We start from the raw sequence: 18,709 nt of genomic DNA on the forward strand, positions 1-18,709 counted from the left end.
AACTGCTTAGCTGTAGCTATATCACTGAAGAAACTTCCATCCATCCCCAGCAACTATTAACAGCCAAAAACTCTTTAGGAAAGGGTGGGGGGCTCTTTAGGAGCCCAAACAACCTAGCTAGAAATCTTAAACTGACTAGAAATCCTAGGAGAAGAGAATGGCCACATGAGCCCCTTCTCTGCCCGTGATGGAATGTAGACAAGCCAGATTTTGTTCCAGTTTGGGGCATGTAAATCAAGCTGTTCTGCGTGCGTAAGGGCAACAGCCACGTCCAGTTCCCAAAGATGGTACCCCAAGTCCCTTTCCTTCCTCCAGCTCTTACATTCTTTCTGGCCTTTCTTCTGCAGCGTTCCCTGAGCCTTGGAGGGTAGTAATAAAGATGTCCCATTCAGGACTGAGCACTCGATTGTCCCTTATTTTCAGCACTTTGGCCAGTTATGAGTCTCCGAAGTAAATAATAATAATAATAATAATAATAATAATAATAATAATAATAAACGTTCTAAGCAGCACTAACTTATAGGCTAAAACTTAATTATTTCAACAGGCATATCATGTCCACTTAGCAAAACAACAGCAGTAAGTTTCCCACCAGAACCTTTGATGCACCCCACCACCACGGGCCTTTAACCAGGCTTACAGTAGCAGGAATGAAGCCTGCGGAGCAGACCTCAAATCCAATCAGAGGATGGGTGGTTGCCCCTCATAGTAGTCCCACCGCCATTGCTCCAGGGGGCACGTCTTACCTGCGAAGGCGCTAGGTAGTATAGGGCACAGGGTCTGCAGCTGACTACAGTTGCTGATGACTTTCCTCCCCCAGAAGCCTGCACAGCATCTTCAGGCACTACGTAATCTACCCAGCTAGAAAGAAGCCTCCAGATGAGTTCCAGCTTGATTTCTCTGTGTCCCATACCAAAGTGTGTGCTGCATTCAGCAATAGGGCCTTATCGTCTAGTAATTAGCTATGGTAGTTGCCTATATTGTTCATTTATAATATTGCTATACTATAGACCTCAATGACCAACAACATACAAGATGTTTCTCTCACCCCATGGTACTGAGGTTTTCATTTAATGACCTATGGCTTCTGTAAGCAGCTCTACCAGGCAGGGTACCTCACACCAACTTCTTTTTATTAATTGTATGCTAATTAGCTTATAAAGTAGTAGGCTTCCCTATGGCTTTTTTCATATACGCTGTTTTGATTGGCCAACTCCCCCAGGCTCTCCTCTTTCCCATCTCTCTGTACTACGTTCCCACTTCCTATCAAATGTGCCCTACTATTTCACTACCTAAACACTCTTTCCTTTCTACCTCCCCTCACCCCTTTCCAGCTTCCTTGCTTTGGGTTACCCCAAATTCCAACAAGGTAAAACTTTCAGAGGTTTTATAGTAACAGAACAAAGCGGATGCAAGGTTCTTTTCATGTATATCTATTGGTGGCCACAAGAGGGCGGGCAGGTTAGAGCAAAGTGGAGGGAACCCCAGCAACCGGCCTCAGGTGCTATCTAATGACATTCTTAGCTTTGGACTTGGTGGATGCGGTTCATCCAACAACTCATGTTGGTGGATGAGTTGGAATTTGTTCATAAATTCCAAAGGATTTATCGAATAATCACAAAGACGTGAGTGAGGTCCCATGCAGAGGGCAGTAAATGGCCTCAAGTGTCAGTAAATGGCCACTTGAGGGGGCTAAAGAGAACCCAAGATGATTTGGCTCATTTCCACCTCTCCGCAGTCTCTGAAATTCCAATCAGTGATTAGGCCTTTGTAGAGTGTTCAACTTAAGGTGCACATTCTGCACCCGGTGGGGCTCAGGGGGGACCGGGACTTTAATTCACGTGGGTAAAACAGAGGAGTGCCTCTGGGTGAGCTGAGGAAGGTGAGTCAGGGGACAAAATGGACTTTTTCCCGATGAGAGAAACAGAGGAAGAATTTCACAAGTTCATTAAGAAAGTGAAAGGATACTTGAAAAGAAGAGGGCAAAAAGGTTAAGTGTGACAGAGAAATCAGCTAAATACTGCCTCCAACTTAGAAGCAAAAGCGCCTCCAGAACGGAGAGCTAACCACAACAGAGCAGTCCTACCCTCAAGACAAGCGCACAGCTCTCACGTCCTGAAATCCAGTTGCAGGTTTTAGTGCGATTCCTCCAGCATGCGGATCAGCCATGAATAGAAACCCCATGTGGCACCCTCTCGGAGGGTGAAACACGGACTGCGAAGCCCAGTGTGGCCAGCAGAGGCCCCTATTCAGCAACAAGGAAAACCATCTGTGAAGACTCCTCTAAGCAATGTGGCAGGACACAGAAAGGTATATAAGGCATGAGGAAACAGGAACTCGCGCTCTTGAGGCTGAGGATTTCGTAGAGGTAAGAACGTGACTGGCTTGTTATGTTTCTCTGATCTTTCAGCTTTCACCCCAATATCCGGCTCTGAGTTTTTGATTAATAAAAAAAACCTTTTAAGATTCATGTTACACCACTCAGCAGAATTTTTAGTATATGGTATTTATTTTTTTGTTTTTGTTATCCCTCTTGATATAATTATCTAAGTTTGTTCATGCATTTTTACAGTTCAGGGCAGTTATTTTTCTTAGTTTCTTTTTTCCTTCTTTCTTTCTTGTTTATTCCTGTGTTTCTAACACACACACACACAAGCACGCACACAAACGTGCACACATACACACATACATTTAGTAATATTTTGATACTATCAATTGTTTTATAATTTTCTTAAGTTTTTTTTCTGTCTTCTAGTCTTATGGTTTTAAACTTTTTCATTGTTAGCAAATCTTTTTTTCTTTCTTTCCTTTTTCCAAGTCTAGAAAAAGAAACAGACATTGAAATACAAAAGGAATTCAGAACTCTAAACAGAGCCTCTTCAAGCCAAATTATAATCAGGAAATAGGCTAGGCATAGTAGCACACACCTTTAATCCCAGAACTTGGAAGGCAGAGGCAGGCCTGGTCTACAGAGCTAGTTCTAGGACAGCCAAGGCTACACAAAGAAACCCTGTCTCAAAAAACAAAATAGTAATAATAATCAAGAAATAAAAAAAAATATTAAGCAAAGAACAAACATTAGGAACTGTAGGGGGAAACACCAACTCATCTACATGACACAAAAGCCAGAAAATGTCAAATCTCTTATCAGCAACTCTAAAAGCCAGGAAATCATGAAATGATTTGCTTCAAGCCCTGAAAGCAAATAGCAGCCAACCAAGACTGATATACCCACCAATGCTACTCTTCTAAAATTAATAACGAAAAAAGTATGAGACAACCCAAGTCTGAGTTCATGACCATCAAGTCAACACTACAGAAGATAGTTTTAAAAATACTAAACAGAGAAGGAAGAATGATGCTCTCCATCACAAAAGCATAGGAAAGGATAGATTTCATAAGAGGGATCTCTGTTCCTGGATTGGCAGAAATAATGTGGTGAAATATTATACTAACAAAAGTAATCTACAGGTTAAATGCTATCCTCATCAATATTCCAATGACATTCTTTACAGAACTGGAAAAATACTAAACTTCTATGGAAACACAAAAGACCACAGATAGACAAAGCAGTCCTAAGCAAGAAGAACCCTGCCAGAGCCATCATATCACCTGACCTCAAACTATACCACAGAGCCATAGTAACAAAGACAGCAAGGTACGTCCACAAAAACAGACATGTAGAACAATGAACTGTAAGAGGGCCCAGAAAGTGCATACACCTGCACTTCTATGACACATTTTTTTTTTTGTAGGTAAATGAGACTTTTTATTCTCTGAATACCACCTTCATAATTTTCATCTTCTTTTTTTTTAATATATATATATATTTTTTATTTTACAATACCATTCAATTCTACATATCAGCCATGGGTTCCCCTATTCTCCCCCCTCCCACCCCCTCCCATTACCCCCAGCCCACCCTCCATTCCCACCTCCTCCAGGACAAGTCCTCCCCTGAGGACTGTGATCAACTTTGTAGACTCAGTCCAGGGAGGTCCAGTCCCTTCCTCCCAGACTGAGCCAGAGTCCCTGCATAAGTTCCAGGTTTCAAACAGCCAACTCATGCAATGAGCACAGGACTTGGTCCCACTGCCTAGTTGCCTCCCAAACTGATCAAGCCAATCGACTCTCTCACCTATTCAGAGGGCCTGATCCAGCTGGGGGCCCCTCAGCCTTTGGTTCATAGTTCATGTGTTTCCATTCATTTGACTATTTTTTTTTTAAAATAATTGAGTAAAACTGAAATTTATTATAAGCCACAGTCTTCCTAGGGACCTCCATGCTATATATATAGCCTCCATGGTTCTATGGGTTGTGGTCTGATTGTTCTTTATTTTATATCTAGAATCCACTAATGAGTGAGTACATACCATAACTGTCTTTCTTGGTTTGGGTTACCTCACTCAGGATGATTTTTTCTAGTTCCATCCATTTGCCTGCAAATTTCATGCTTTCATTGTTTTTCTCTGCTGAGTAGTACTCCATTGTGTATATGTACCACATTTTTTTCATCCATTCTTCCGTTGATGGGCATCTAGGTTGTTTCCAGGTTCTGGTTATTACAAATAGTGCTGCTATGAACATAGCTGAGCATGTATCTTTATGGTATGAATCAGCATTCCTTGGGTATATGCCCAAGAGTGGGATGGCTGGGTCTTGAGGTAGTTCGATTCTAATTTTCTGAGAAATCGCCATACTGATTTCCACAGTGGTTGTACAAGTTTACATTCCCACCAACAGTGGAGGAGTGTTCCCTTTGCTCCACATCCTCTCCAACATTGGTTGTCATTGGTGTTTTTGATCGTAGCCATTCTAACAGGTGTAAGGTGGTATCTCAGAGTCGTTTTGATTTACATTTCTCTGATGAATAAGGATGTTGAGCATTTCTTTAAATGTCTTTCAGCCATTTGTAGTTCTTGTTTTGTGAATTCTCTGTTTAGCTCTTTAGCCCATTTTTTAATTGGACTGTTCAGTACTTTGATGTCTAGTTTCTTGAGTTCTTTATATATTGTGGAGATCAATTCTCTGTCAGATGTGGGGTTGGTGAAAATATTTTCCCAATCTGTTGGCTGTCTTTTTGTCTTATTGACTGTGTCTTTTGCCCTGCAAAAGCTTCTCAGTTTCGAGAGGTCCCATTTATTAATTGTTGTACTCAGGGTCTGTGCTGTTGGTGTCTTATTTAGGAAATGGTCTCCGGTGCCAATGCGTTCAAGAGTGCTTCCTATTTTCTTTTCTATTAAGTTTAGTGTAACTGGATTTATGTTTAGGTCTTTGATCCACTTGGACTTGAGTTTTGTGCATGGTGACAGATATGGATCTATTTGTAATTTTTTACATATTGACATCCAGTTATGCCAGCACCATTTGTTGAAGATACTTTCTTTGTTCCATTGAATAGTTTTGGCTCCTTTCTATGACACATTTTTTAAACAAAAATGTCAAAAGCATAAATGCTCATTAGAAAAAAAAAGTTGCAAATTGGACATCCACAAGAACTACATTAGATACATCCGTATCTGTCATCCTGCACAAAAGTTAATTCAAAGCTGGATCAAAAGCTTTGATTTAAAACCTGAAAGTTGCAACTACATAGGAAAAAAACTTCAAAGTCTAAGTATAGACAGAACTTTCTGAATAAAACTTCCATAATACAGGAAATATCCTTCAATTGACAAGTGAGATTACATAAAACCAAAAGGCTTCTGCACAGTAAAAGAAACTTTCAGCATAATGGTAGTCCAGCCACAGAATGAAAGGTCATTGCCAATTATACCTTAATAAAGGGTTGACATCTAGAATACATAAAGAACTGCAAAAAAACAAACATCAAAAATGCAAAAATTCCAATCGATAAATGAGAGGATGAGCTGAATAAAGAAATATAGATGGTCAAAAAATATTTTAATTTGTTATCAGGGAATGCAAATCAAAACTAAAGTAATAGTGTATGTCACTCTAGTCTGTGTGGCTATCATGAAGAAGACAAGCAACAACAAAGGCTGACAAGTAGGTAGAGAAAGCGTCCTTATTCACTGCTGGGAGATGTAAGTTGGTGTGGCCACCATGGAAATAAATGTAAGTTTTCACAGACACTTAAACCTAGAACTACCATAAGACCCATTTATATCACTCCTGGGCGTATACTCAAAGGACTCTATATCCTACTAGAGATACGTACACCTTCATGTTTATTGATGTTCTATACACAGAAACTAAGAAGTAATGTCAACCTGATGTCCACCAACTGATAAATAAATTATGAAAGTCTTATATATAAACACAATGGATTTTTACTCATATGAAATGGTTAGGGAAAACAAATAGGACTGGGGGGAAAAACACATTCTCCTTCATGTGCAGATCCCAGCTTCTAATTTTTGTGTGTGTATTTATGTGAGAGTTTAGATTGAGGTCAGGAATCAAGAAGCTACGACTCATAAGAAGTAAACAAAAGTGCTTTAGAAGAAGATGTGAGGGGTGAGGAAGGTGATGTGCAATATAAAAGTGGAAAGTGGAATACGAAAAGTGGATGGGTACAAGCAGAGGCAGAGAGGGGGCTGAGGGAGAGAAGTGTGTCACGGACAGAGGATCTATCAAAACAAAGTATTATAAAGAAGATTGGGAAACTGGATATCCAAATGTAAAGTAATGAAGCTAGATCCTTTTGTGCTTTGTACAAAAAAAAAATCTATTCAAAGTAAATCAATGTAAGACTTGAGTCACTAAAACTGTTAGAGAGAAACACTTCAAGATAGGCAAAGGCTTTTGAAAAGGACTCCAAATAGCTCAGAAAATAAAGCCAAGAATTTACAAATGTGATTGTGTGAAATTTTAAAAGCTCCTGCACATCAAAGGGCTACACATACCCCCATCTCTAAACAGTGGTATAAATTTCCCCACCTCCGACAACAATATTGTTAGCCAGTGTCTATGTAAGTGTACTCTCAATGTACCAGAGAATGAAAAACTGAAGGGTTGATCTGTCCTGAGCTGGTATTGGGTGCATTTTCAGTAAGGTAAAACTGTCCTTTAGTAACCTTTTAGGAAGAATCTATTTATCATTATATGCCCATACATAATTGGGTATGTATATGATTAAAATTTTGTCAGGTATGAGAATGGTAATAACCTGCTTACCCTCTAGTTCCAGTGGCTTGGAATACTTTTTTCCATCCTTTCACTGAAAGCAGTGTCTACCCTTGCTGATAATGTGTGTTTCTTTGAGGTATCAAATAGACAGATCTTGTGCTTTTAATTCAAACCTGTATCGTTTGTTTGGGAAGTTGAGACATTAGTATTCATAGTTACTATTGAGCAATGTATATTAATTTCTATCATTTTGTTGACTTTATAGTGTTTTCCTGATCTTTGTTTATCCAGCTATTGTTGAGGTGCATAGTTTTCAGATGTTATATCCTCAAGTGAAGAGTTCAGGATGTCTTCTGTGACCTTCTGTAATATTTCCAGAGTAGGATAGTAACTGCAGAAGCAACTACAGCTTCTGAATGTACCCAGTAGCATAAAAATATCACAACAGCCAATTAACAGTGCCCCCTTTAACTTCAACAAATACTGGATAATGAATGAAAAAGGATGGTAAGGTGTATACTAGGATTTTAGTTGTTAAGATCAGCAGTGAGAAGGAAGGAGTGGGGATAAAGATAGGTATTAATACTAGATCAACTTTGAAAAAAATAGATTCAAAATGGGAAAGTAGCTAGGAGGGGAAAGTTGGGGTACTGGTAAGGTCCACAGCTTCTGGAGGTTGTTAAGCTATAGAGGTTATGACTAACACATACATAAGAGAGGAGAAAGGGGAAATGGAAGGAGAGAGAAAGGAAGGAATAAGAAGGAACATCTATGAGTCATGGCCGAGGAAGAATAGAGAGTGACAATAACAGCCTGAATGGCAAAGCACACAGAACCATCCTAAAACCTAACTGAGCAGTAAATACACAAATCAAAGCAAGGCCACTGTGGGGTGTGAATGCAAGAGTGAAGACTAGAAAATGAAAAGTAAAAACTACAGAAAGTGACCCCAAAATTAACAATAACAAACAAAAATGCTAAGTGTGATTTTAAAAAAATGCATTCAATTTTTAACGATCACATCAGTCTGTATTTCTTCCATGAAATTTGAATTCTTTCCTTCCTTGTGATAGTTCATGTATCAAACTGTATTGATAAGGGAGATGTAATTCTGACACAACCACACCAAGCTGGGTAGTGTAACTCTCCCTTCCCTCCTTGGGACACTCTCCAGCTTGTCTTGGTGCTATGAGACAGAAGGGTAAGTGAAGCCTTTGGCTTCAGTAGTAGTCTTGAGTGTTTTAGGGAGTGTGCATGTGTGTACTTGGCTAGAAGGGAAGGCTATAGTCATTGCCTGGTGGTTCCCATAGACCTCAGCTGATCTCTACACTCTCCTTCAGTTTCTTCAGTTCCCATGTTTCACTGCCAATGATGCATCCAACCCTTGGCCACCCAGCTGACTGTTTCTACAGAGCACATGTATGAACAGGAGTGCTTCCACTGCCCTCACTAGAGCAGCCTGGTGCAGCTAGGCTCTCATTGCTAGTCACTCCTGCCTGCTTTCCCCTGGGAATATTACTTAGTTTAATAAGTTTATGTACAGGTTTTGTCTCTTACACTAAGAAATGTACTAAATTCCTTCTGCATAGTGCAAATAACCTTACAAGTCCATGGACAGGACACAGCATCTCCAAACCAGCTAGCTCACCGCCTTCCTCCTCAATGATCTATACAAAGGAGGCCATCCAACCTCCTTTAATACACATATGTGCCAAGTGACGTCACCTTGGGAACAAAGCTAGAGTGACAAAAACAGCCACTCACAATGTGCCAGTGGCAGACACATGGGGTGAAGGCAGAGAGCTCAGAGTTCAGCTTATCACTCCTGTAAGATGAACTGGAACCCACAGCAGCCAATATGTAAATTTCAGTGGCTTAGCCCCTTTGGGGTGGGTAAACCCTGACCCAGTTGCTGTGTTCTCTTTCATGGGAAGAAAAATGGCTGTAGCCTAATGTCCTTCTGGAAGCCAGAGACACATCTGCATTTTTCCAGACTGGGACCAGAGTTTGGGGTCATGTTGATGGCCTGCACACATGCACATGATGGGAAAGGACTTGACTTGTGCCCACTCGCCTTTCTTCAGGGACAAACAGAACAGGCACCTCATTCTCAAGTGACCTCCTTTGTCTCCCTCCTTCCTGACCAAGAGGACCAGCCCGCCTCTTACACTGTGAATTTACTAGCCAAAGTCAAGTCCAGCTGGAGCATGAAGAATTGCCTGTCTAGGACTCTATCATGACTGATAAACTTAAAAGGAAATAGTGAACCAGAGACTTCAAGGTGGATATTCCGCTGCCAGGTAGGGAAGCCAACACCCCTCAAACCTGCAGAGAACAAAATTGTTTGTTTCTGACATGTTGAGTAATCTTCTGTGTTACTAATATGAAAAGAATCTCCCTTAAAAGACTGTTTAATGGTGGCAAAATTATTTACATTGACAAAAAAAACATGTTTCTGGAATTGTTATATCTAAGGAATGTCATTGACATAGCTTGTGAATTGTTTAGGATAATTTATAGACATGTTTTTATACTTACTGGCTCCCTTCCCCTCTCCCTATTCCTCCCCGTCTCCCTTTCTCTTCACAAACAGGTTTAAATTTATTCTGAGAATTTATTTGACTTTCCTGAGGTTGAAATGGGTAACAATATTAAGGATGAGTTTATTGGAATGCGTCCCTCAGAATTCTATTCCCATCAATCTCATGTATTGTCCAGGAACCACGTGGGTTGTTTTATTGACACTTAGGCTTTCCTCAATAGATCAACTAATGCCCAATCTGGACACTCTATAGAATCATAAATCCTGGTAGAGCCTCATAAATGCTCCTGAGACATCCTTTGCCTGCAAGTAATGAGTCCCATATTAAACATTTCAGCCACTTCTCAGTGATCTGTTTTTACTAAAATAGATCCCAGCCCCGTACCCATCAGCTACCACTGTATGGCCAAACACAGCTTCATAACGATCATCTGTTGCTGCAGTCATGTACTGTCCAAACTACATCTTGTTTACTCAGAAATGTGTCTCTTGTACTGCCAGCACATCTAATCCACTCCCATGTTACAGTCCCCAATTCTGCATCTGGAAAAAAATATCTCCTATACAGAACCAGAGAGGCTCTTACCATTTTTGAACTCTTTTTAAAGGTATTTATAAAAATTAATAGAGAAAAAGAGAAAAGGTAATCTCAGAATTTACATTTCCCCCCGAGTGGCATAGTCTCGCTGTTTCTGACAACCATAAAATAAATGTAGGAAATGAATTATTATAAAATGAGTGAATATAACAGTTAAATAATATGCAATATAAGGGCATATATACAATAGACAAGAGAATAGAATGTCCATCAGTTTTTCTAAGCAGTCCCAGGAGAAACTGTTGAGCACAGCTTGTGTAACCTTCTAGAAGAAGCCCAGTCTTCAGGATCCATTTTAAAAGGTTCATGGTGTCAGACCATACACAGTATTCACTGCCCCACCTTTTCATGAAAATATCCAGAAACCTATTTTTCCTCTTATCAACTGATTTGTGTTCATTGTGCTCTACAAAAATTAGCTTGAGCAAATTCCTAGTGATGGATATTTGGTATTTGTATTTTTTTTCACCTTTTAAATAACAATGCAATCTGTACAGACATCTGGGCACACTTAGCCACTCATTTCCCGCCCCAGGATGGCCTAAGGAGTTTTCCTTCCTCCCACTCTGGTGTTCTCTCACATGCATGCTGCTTCCGTCAGGTGATTGTGTTGCTGGTGTCCACCCTGCAGTAAGAATGCTAAGCACATGAGCAGCAGATTCAGATCCAAGCTCTACCCTTCAATGCCATAAGACAGTCAATATTAATTTCTTGTTCATAGAGTCTTATGGATACCTAAATACAGTGAGCCATATGTGATGCCTGGCATTTTATAAGTTCTCAACAAATGTCAATCTTCATAGTTGATATCGCTTCTATAACTAAGGAGAAAATCACTCTCCATCCTCTTTGGGATGCATATTAGTTGAGTTCATCAGCTATTTTACACACTTATTTTCTATTGATAATTTCTGTTTTCTCTCTACTTCCAACTCAATTATTTCCCTTCTCCATCTTCTGGTAAAACACACTGTAGAATCTGCCATTCCAGATTAGCAAAACTCCCAGTAACAAAAACAAATTGGTCTCTCTAATCTGGTTACACTTGTAATTTCTCTAGGAAAGCTGGTTGTTGTCATGATCTGTACTAACCTTTCATCTATATTGTAGATTACTATCACTGATTATATTATTGACTTTTCAATTGCTTTTTTCATTTATTATGCAAATATATGATGAGTGCTTGTCAGTTAAATATAATAGACCAACATTCCCAAATATCTGACTAATAAAACAGCAAACTGCTTACCATCTAATAGGGAAGAGAGAATCCAACATCAGTTAAGAGTAAAGAGGTTCTACAGGCCTAACGATCTGTCTGTAAAGCCAACTCACTAGTAGAAAGAATCTCTTGAGCTGAATCTTGAATGACTGTTATTTCTGAGCTATCCTAAGGGAGAGTAGAGTGTTCAGAAGCAAGAAAGTTGCTTTGCAAATGCTGGGGGCCATGGTAGAACTCTAAGGAGTTTAGGGTGGTAGGAAGAGGATGGGAATGAATGGTTACAAGGAAAACAGGTCAATGAAGCTGGCACTCAAAGCAAGTTCTTCGGTGTCTTTAATTGGTTGTTATGGAGACACTAACTCCAATGGCAGTATACATCTGGTTGATCTCTGTGACACCTGAGCACTACTTGCCCTGTAACAACAGACCAATCCAAGAGTAAAAGCTTATTTTTCTCCTTTACTGATGGTTGCCATTGCCTCATATGTCACCCATAACTCAATTCCAAAGTGCATGTCAAAGATATGAGCCTTGATTTTATATATGTGTACACACACACACACACACATATATATATATATTATATATATTACCTTTATATAATATATATATATTACCTTTTATGAAACAGCATTAAAGCAAAGAAGTTCAAATAGCAGGTCAGTCTTAGTTATTATTAACTGAGAGATGCTACTGGGTTCTAACCTAATATCAAAGTTTATAATTTGCAGAAGTCCCCATACCCACTCGCCCCAGGAAATATTATAAAGAAATGGCTATTCTTTCATTTATTTGGTTTTATGTGTGAGTGAGTGTCATGAGTTTGTGAGTACTGAGACCAGAATCAGATTCCTTGGAGCTGGAGATAGGCAGTTGTGAGCTGCTTAATGTGGACTCCGGGAATGAAGGGCCTAGGGAAGAAAGCAAGTGCTGTTAACTGCTGAGCCACCTCTCCAGCCCTGTTTTTCTTTATTTTTAAATGGATAAATAATAAGCAATCCTATGTGGTAGGCTGCTAAAGAAAGAGACAAAAATGTATAATGTTATATATAATAAAATAAATTATCTTCTACAAATTCAAGTCTCGCCTATGAAAATAAGCATTTCTCTGTCAGAGAAACCAAAGAGCTTCCACGCATGCTTGGAGAAGGGGTTAAGCTTTAGCAGCTGACCGAGGGCTCTGTTCCTCTTCGGTGAGGAGGGTTTTTGTACAGCCAGACAATGGAGGACTACCACTGTGGTGGACGTTCGGAGCCGGGACCAAGCTGGAAATCAAACGTAAGTAGACTCCAAACTCTCTTTCCTGCACTGTCTATGTTTCGTGGTCTCTGTGTCTAAAAGTAATGTACAAAAATCTGACTTTGAAACCAGATTCTGGCATTCTCCAGGGCAAAGATAAATAATAACTGTAGGCAAACCTGGGAATAGACTTTACATGTTCTCTGAAGAGCAAATGTCAGTGTAATAATTAAGACAAGATAGTTCTAGACAAGGGGTTGCTCAGTGGTCAGAAGGCGATACTCAGTTTTTGTATTGGGGGGAAGTGGAGGGAAACCAGTGTGTATACACGTTTGGAGCCGGGACCAAGCTGGAAATCAAACGTAAGTATTCTTCTCAACCAATTCTTCACTGTGTCTAATCAGGTTACTTTGTACTTTTTTGTGTGCTTTCCTTAATGGGATTTCAGGGGTGTAACAAACTCCAGTCTCTCAGATTAGGTGTTAGGGAGGGAAAACTGTTCCAGGAGGCTGGCTAGTGACTGATTTTTAGGCTTTCTAAACCAATGTAACTAAGTTGGGGAAAGAGGGATACTTGCCTGTCAAGGGAGGTTTTTGTAGAGTGAGAAGTTAAAGTGAATCACTGTGAATCACGTTCGGTGCAGGGACCAAATTGGAAATAAAACGTAAGTACGTTTTTGCTCAACTGTTTGTGAAGTTTGGGTCCCATTGTGTCTTTTGTGTAAGTCTGTGGTGTTTTTGGTTAAATGAACTGTTCCAGGTCATCCAAAAGTTAAATAGGAGCACCAAAAAATAGCCAGCATAGAAGCTGGGCAGACAGACTGGCCTCACATTAGCTCTGTGAGAAAACGTAGGATTTGTGAGAGGAAGGGAAAAGAAACAGTTTTTCTCTGAATTTGGCAAGTCCAATTGGACTGGCTTCAGAGGCAGATTTTGACAGAGGAGGGCATTGACGTGAATCGCTGTGATTCACGTTCGGTGCAGGGACCAAATTGGAAATTAAACGTAAGTAGATTTTTGCTCAATTATTTGTGACATTTTGATTCGGTTGTATCATCTATGTTAGTTTGTGATATTTTGCTAAATGTGTCATTCCTGGTGACCCACATACATCAATAGTCCCAGAAAAGTAGCCAGTGGAAAGTTGAGTCAAGAAATTCATGTTAGACTTGTGGGAATAGGTTTGTAAAGGGAGTGGATAAGAAAAAGCTGGGCTTTCCCTCTGAATTTGGCCAATCTAGTTGGATTGACTTCAGAGGCAGGTTTTTGTTGAGGGGGGACATGTCAGAGTCGTCACTGTGACTCACGTTCGGTGGCGGCACCAAGCTGGAAATCAAACGTAAGTGCATTTTTCTCATCTTTCTTTTACATGTAAGATTGTCATGTTAGGAGTTAAAGTCGGTTCCAAAAAGTAGCTGAGTGGCAGAAAATCTGTTCATCTTGAGAAAGTGGAAGGGGCTCATCAGTTAACACAGCATACAGTGTCAGATTTTCTGTTTATCGAGCTATTGAGATTGGGGGTGAAAAGGGGGCTTTAGTTGAGGAAAAAGTAGTTAATACTGTGGTCAGCATCCGGAGATTAGACTGGAGATTAAATATAAGTCGTTACTGTCTATATCCTTCTGAGACCTGGGTCTAACTGCTGGTAGTGTTGACTTCTAGATGCTTTTAAGTGGGAGATTTGGGCAGAGGAGAAAAGAGGGCATTTCAGGGTAGACAAGAGCTAAAGTCAAGTTCAGCTGTAAAAATGAATGTGGAAGCAAAGTTTCTCATTGAGATGAGCTGAAGGACTCAAAGGATGAAAACTGCAGATGAAAAGAGGGGCTTGGAGCTCTGAGAACAGAAATGAGTTCATTTATGTTGGGTCTCCTCACTACTGTGTTGTTTTACAGTAAATGTGGTAGGAGCTGAGTGAGCTGGGCCCTAAGGGGCTTGCCCTCTTTTGTCTCATCATTTTTTTATAACTATAAAAATCAGTATCAGGCCCTGAAATAAAAATCAGGAAAATGTTTAAAAGCATGACTACTTGGCATGTAGAAAAGGTGGCTTACTGAAATCAGAAGGGATGTGATTCTTAGAGTCCAGAATATGTCACAAAATGCCAAAATGACTCTACGGGAACAACTTCTTGATAGACAGCTGGTGTTTTGTCGCACTTCTACATGAATGTAAATTATCGTAGAAATACAGTTGGGTTCAAATGCTCAAAAAGTAAATTATATTTTTTAATGGCCAAGGTTTTGTAAGATATATGGATCTTTGTTTTTCCCAGTTATTATATGCTTGTATTTTTATGCCGCCAAAAAGGGGCTGAAATGGTCCACAGCCTCTTCTTTATGACTGAATGGCTTCGCGGCCATGCCAGCCATTCAGAGTGGCCGCTAAGGGCCACGCAAAGCCCGCGGTAGCGCCCTTCACTCCGTGTGGACCGCTTTCCTGGGGCACAGTGCTAAGAACAGTGCCACTAATGGAAAGACAGTACACTAACGTGGCGGAAAGGTGACTTATTGGAGATTTCAGAGATAAAATGCCTTTATCATTATATTCCCTTATTTTCCCATTAGGGGATTATAAAAGGCAGAAAACTGTTTTATCCAGTGTTATATGAAGATCTTAATGCCTGTAATTCTTTGGAGGTAAAATCAATTCCAAGGAAATTGAATTAACACCACTCATATGCCATTCAAGTCATGGTAAATTTACTTTGACTGAACTCTCATTAAATTCCATTAAATTGTATGGCATATTAACTGGTTAAAATAAGATAAATTGGTGACATGATTTTAGCTCGTTAGGTAAGCTATTTTTCTTTGTACAAAAATTTGACTAATAAAAATTTAGCGTAAACATATTTTCCAGCACTTTAATTCAATGATAAAAAAAAATGTTTAAGCTGGCTATTTTAATTCCATAATCTCTAGAATTGTTTGCTGGTTTGTTTTTGTGGTTGACCCTTTCCCAGCTAACCACAACTATTTAAGGGCCTTTTAAAACTCTTGAAACTATTTTAGAGTCAATTTAAGTTATTTAACCACTTTTAATTACTTTAAAACGATGTCAACTTCTTTTAAAACTGCTAATTTATTTAGAGGGGGAGAAAAGCTGCTCATAATTCTGCTGTTTTTCTTGGCAAAGGGCTCTCGGTTTTCATTTTTGCTGTCACTCCGTCACCTAAGGGTTGGCGTCCCCACAGAGGGGGATTTCCGAGAAGCCATCTGGCAGCTGCTGGAGGTCAGAAGTGAAGCCAGTCAGTTCCTCCTAGGCAGGTGGCCAAGATTACAGTTGACCTCTTCTGGGGTGGCTAAAAATTGCCCCATGTGGTTACAGGCCATCAGACCAGGGTCCAGGTCTCACCTGGAGGCCTTGTAAGAGCTGAGAGAGTGGCCGAACATGCACCTAAACACAGACCCTGGCTCAAGGCCCCGTCCATAGGGTGGGTCTCTAGCTTGGCCACTCTAAAGGAAGCCATAGAGAAATTGAAATCAGAGTATTCTTGAAAGAGGCAGGAGAAAATGAAAACCAACCTTCTGCTCCTACCTTAGGTATTTGTGTGTTCAGACTCGCAAACACCAGGGATGTCAAGTAAACTGGCCTGTTTTTTCTCTCTCTGAAGCATGCAACCATTGCAGCTGATGGAGAACACAGTTTCAGGGAAGATAGGTATAGGAAGAAGTCTGGAAATAGCTTCAAAGGGTCAGATGCAATTTGCTTTCCAAAGAAGTAGCCACGAACTAGGGAATAACTCAAAACCAACAAGATTGTATATGTGTACTTCCTGGATTCACTGCTCCTAGTCTGAAGGAGAAGTGTGCTTTTCTGTGTGTCTGTCTACAATGCATGTGACTGTCCACACACAATACACCCAAAGAGAGACCGTCACTGTTACTTCATGCATCCTCTGTGTTTCCTTCCTCAGGGGCTGATGCCAAGCCAACTGTCTCCATCTTTCCACCATCCCAAGAGCAGTTACAGGATGGAACTGCCTCAGTTGTGTGCTTCCTGAACAACTTCTACCCCAAAGAAGCCAGCGTCAAGTGGGTAGTAGATGGCAGTGAACAACGAAATGGAATTGTGAGCAGTACGACCGATCAGGACAGCAAAGACAACACCTACAGCATGAGCAGCACCCTCATGTTGACCAAAGCAGAGTATGAGAGTCACAACTTGTATTCCTGTGAGGTCACCCACAAGACGTCACCTACAGCCATCGTCAAGAGCTTCAAGAAGGATGAGTGTTAGAGCCGCAGGTCCTGAGTCACCACCACCTGCCTCCTGGGACCCTGCTCTCTGGGACCATCCTCAGTCTTCCCTCCTAAGGTCTTGGAGCTTTCTCCACAGACAACCTACCACTGTTGCAGTCCTCAAATCCCCTCCCTGCCTCATCCCCCTCCCTTTCCTTGGCTTTTATCATGCTAATATTTGGGGAAGATATTGAATAAAGTGAATCTTTGCACTTGAGATTTTTGTCTCCTTTCTTACTAACTGTTAACAGTTGTTTTCCCTAGTTACCTGGTTTCTCTTCAAATGAAGTTAAATATCTAGTTACCCTGAAATCCATGACACTTAAAACATAAATAAAATCCTCCATCTGCCCTGTGTGGCTGTCCTCTACATGACAGCCCTTTCTAAGGTTCACAAGTACTATTCGCATCTCACCCTTCTGGGCCATGGTGGGTTGGAAGAGGTTCCCAGTTTTTCCTCTCTTAAGTCCTCAAAGTCCAGAAGGGGACAGTTTTTACAAGCACATATTCTATGATCTGATTTAGCCTACCCTGAAAACTTGACAAAGCAATGAAGAGCCTTTGCCCCAGGGAGTGGAGAGAACCTAAAGGAACAAGCAATAGGGAAATGTTTGTGGCCATCATAGCACCTGAGCATCACGAGCTCTTATGCCTTCATTGTGTTCTTAAACATGGGTAGACTCCTATTGGCAATGCTGGGCACTGTCCACAGCCTACTTCAAGACTCACTATACCGTGAGATTAAACATGTTCATCAAAATTATGTTCCATGTTCCATAAAGCTGAGAGGTGGTCATCATTATTTTTGGCCATACCACTCTTACATGCCTGTCTCTATACACCAGAAGGAAACCTTAAGCAGCAATCCATGTTCAGAGACTCATTTATGAAAGCTAAAACTGGAAACAACCAAAATGTCCACCAACAGTTGAATTTTGGTATGTTCACAAATGAGCTGCGACTCAATAAAGAATTAGTGAGGTACAACTAAACCAACAACATAGTTTAATCTCATAAACACGATGTTAAGCAAAAAAAAAAAAAGGAGACAAAAAATCAAGATTTGGAAGACACACTGGTGGATGTAGGATAAGTTATGACATAACAAGAAGGGAATTCTGGAGATTGGAGCATGTTCTGTGTCTCGGTGTGGGCTGCGTCACTTTGTGAAAATTAATATTGTGGTGTTGGAATCTATGTTCTTTCATAATAACTTCACATAAAGAAATAGCTAATACCCAGTGCACGGATAAGAGAGAATCTAGAAGGAATGGACCACAGATCAAGGCCAGAAAGACACTACTGGGGGATCCAAGATCAAATGTCCACATTCCTAAATCTGCTCTCTTGTGCCCTCTGTTATTCTACCTTCCAGAACTCAGACTGTAGTGAGTCAAACACGTGATACTTCCTTGGGGTGTCCTCCTCCACCCACCAAACTAGGAACATCCATGTATAAAAAATGGGATGGAGGAGACCTTCAGCAATTGGTCAAGGCATATAAATAATTTTGTCTAGGTATGAAGAGGCCGTGTATCAAAGGTTATGTTTGGGAAGGAAGAGGATACATAACACTTTCACCCTCCCCCTCTTCCTGGAGACGCCTGGGTTTAGTCCCTCATGAGTTCATCCACTCAACACACATTTACTAAGCACCTTCTCAGCCTACACTCTGAAGGGGATAGAGAAATAATTAAGATAGTATCCCTTCCCTCAGTTAGTACAAGTCTAGTTTTCCTACTCCTCCTCTTTCTCAATCAGCTCTAAAATGAAGAG

At 40.5% G+C, this 18,709-nt stretch overlaps 1 protein-coding gene and 1 gene segment (V, D, J or C); both read left to right on the forward strand.

The window, feature by feature from the left end:
* The window catches only part of LOC114684881, a 41,013-nt gene extending 23,863 nt beyond the window's left edge, over positions 1-17,150 (forward strand). Inside the window, 2 exon segments of the V gene segment in view lie at positions 12,695-12,732; positions 16,609-17,150. Of these exon segments, the coding sequence occupies positions 12,695-12,732; positions 16,609-16,931 (361 nt within the window).
* The window catches only part of LOC119087622, a 34,676-nt gene continuing 24,816 nt past the window's right edge, over positions 8,850-18,709 (forward strand). For all 3 annotated transcript variants that reach the window (XM_037203803.1, XM_037203802.1, XM_037203804.1), the window contains exon 1: positions 8,850-9,392. The gene's annotated coding sequence lies outside the window, so the exon portion shown is untranslated. The remainder of the gene's footprint in view (positions 9,393-18,709) is intronic.

This window comes from Peromyscus leucopus, chromosome 3 (assembly GCF_004664715.2).
Source record: "Peromyscus leucopus breed LL Stock chromosome 3, UCI_PerLeu_2.1, whole genome shotgun sequence".
NCBI classification, from domain to species: Eukaryota; Metazoa; Chordata; class Mammalia; order Rodentia; family Cricetidae; genus Peromyscus; species Peromyscus leucopus.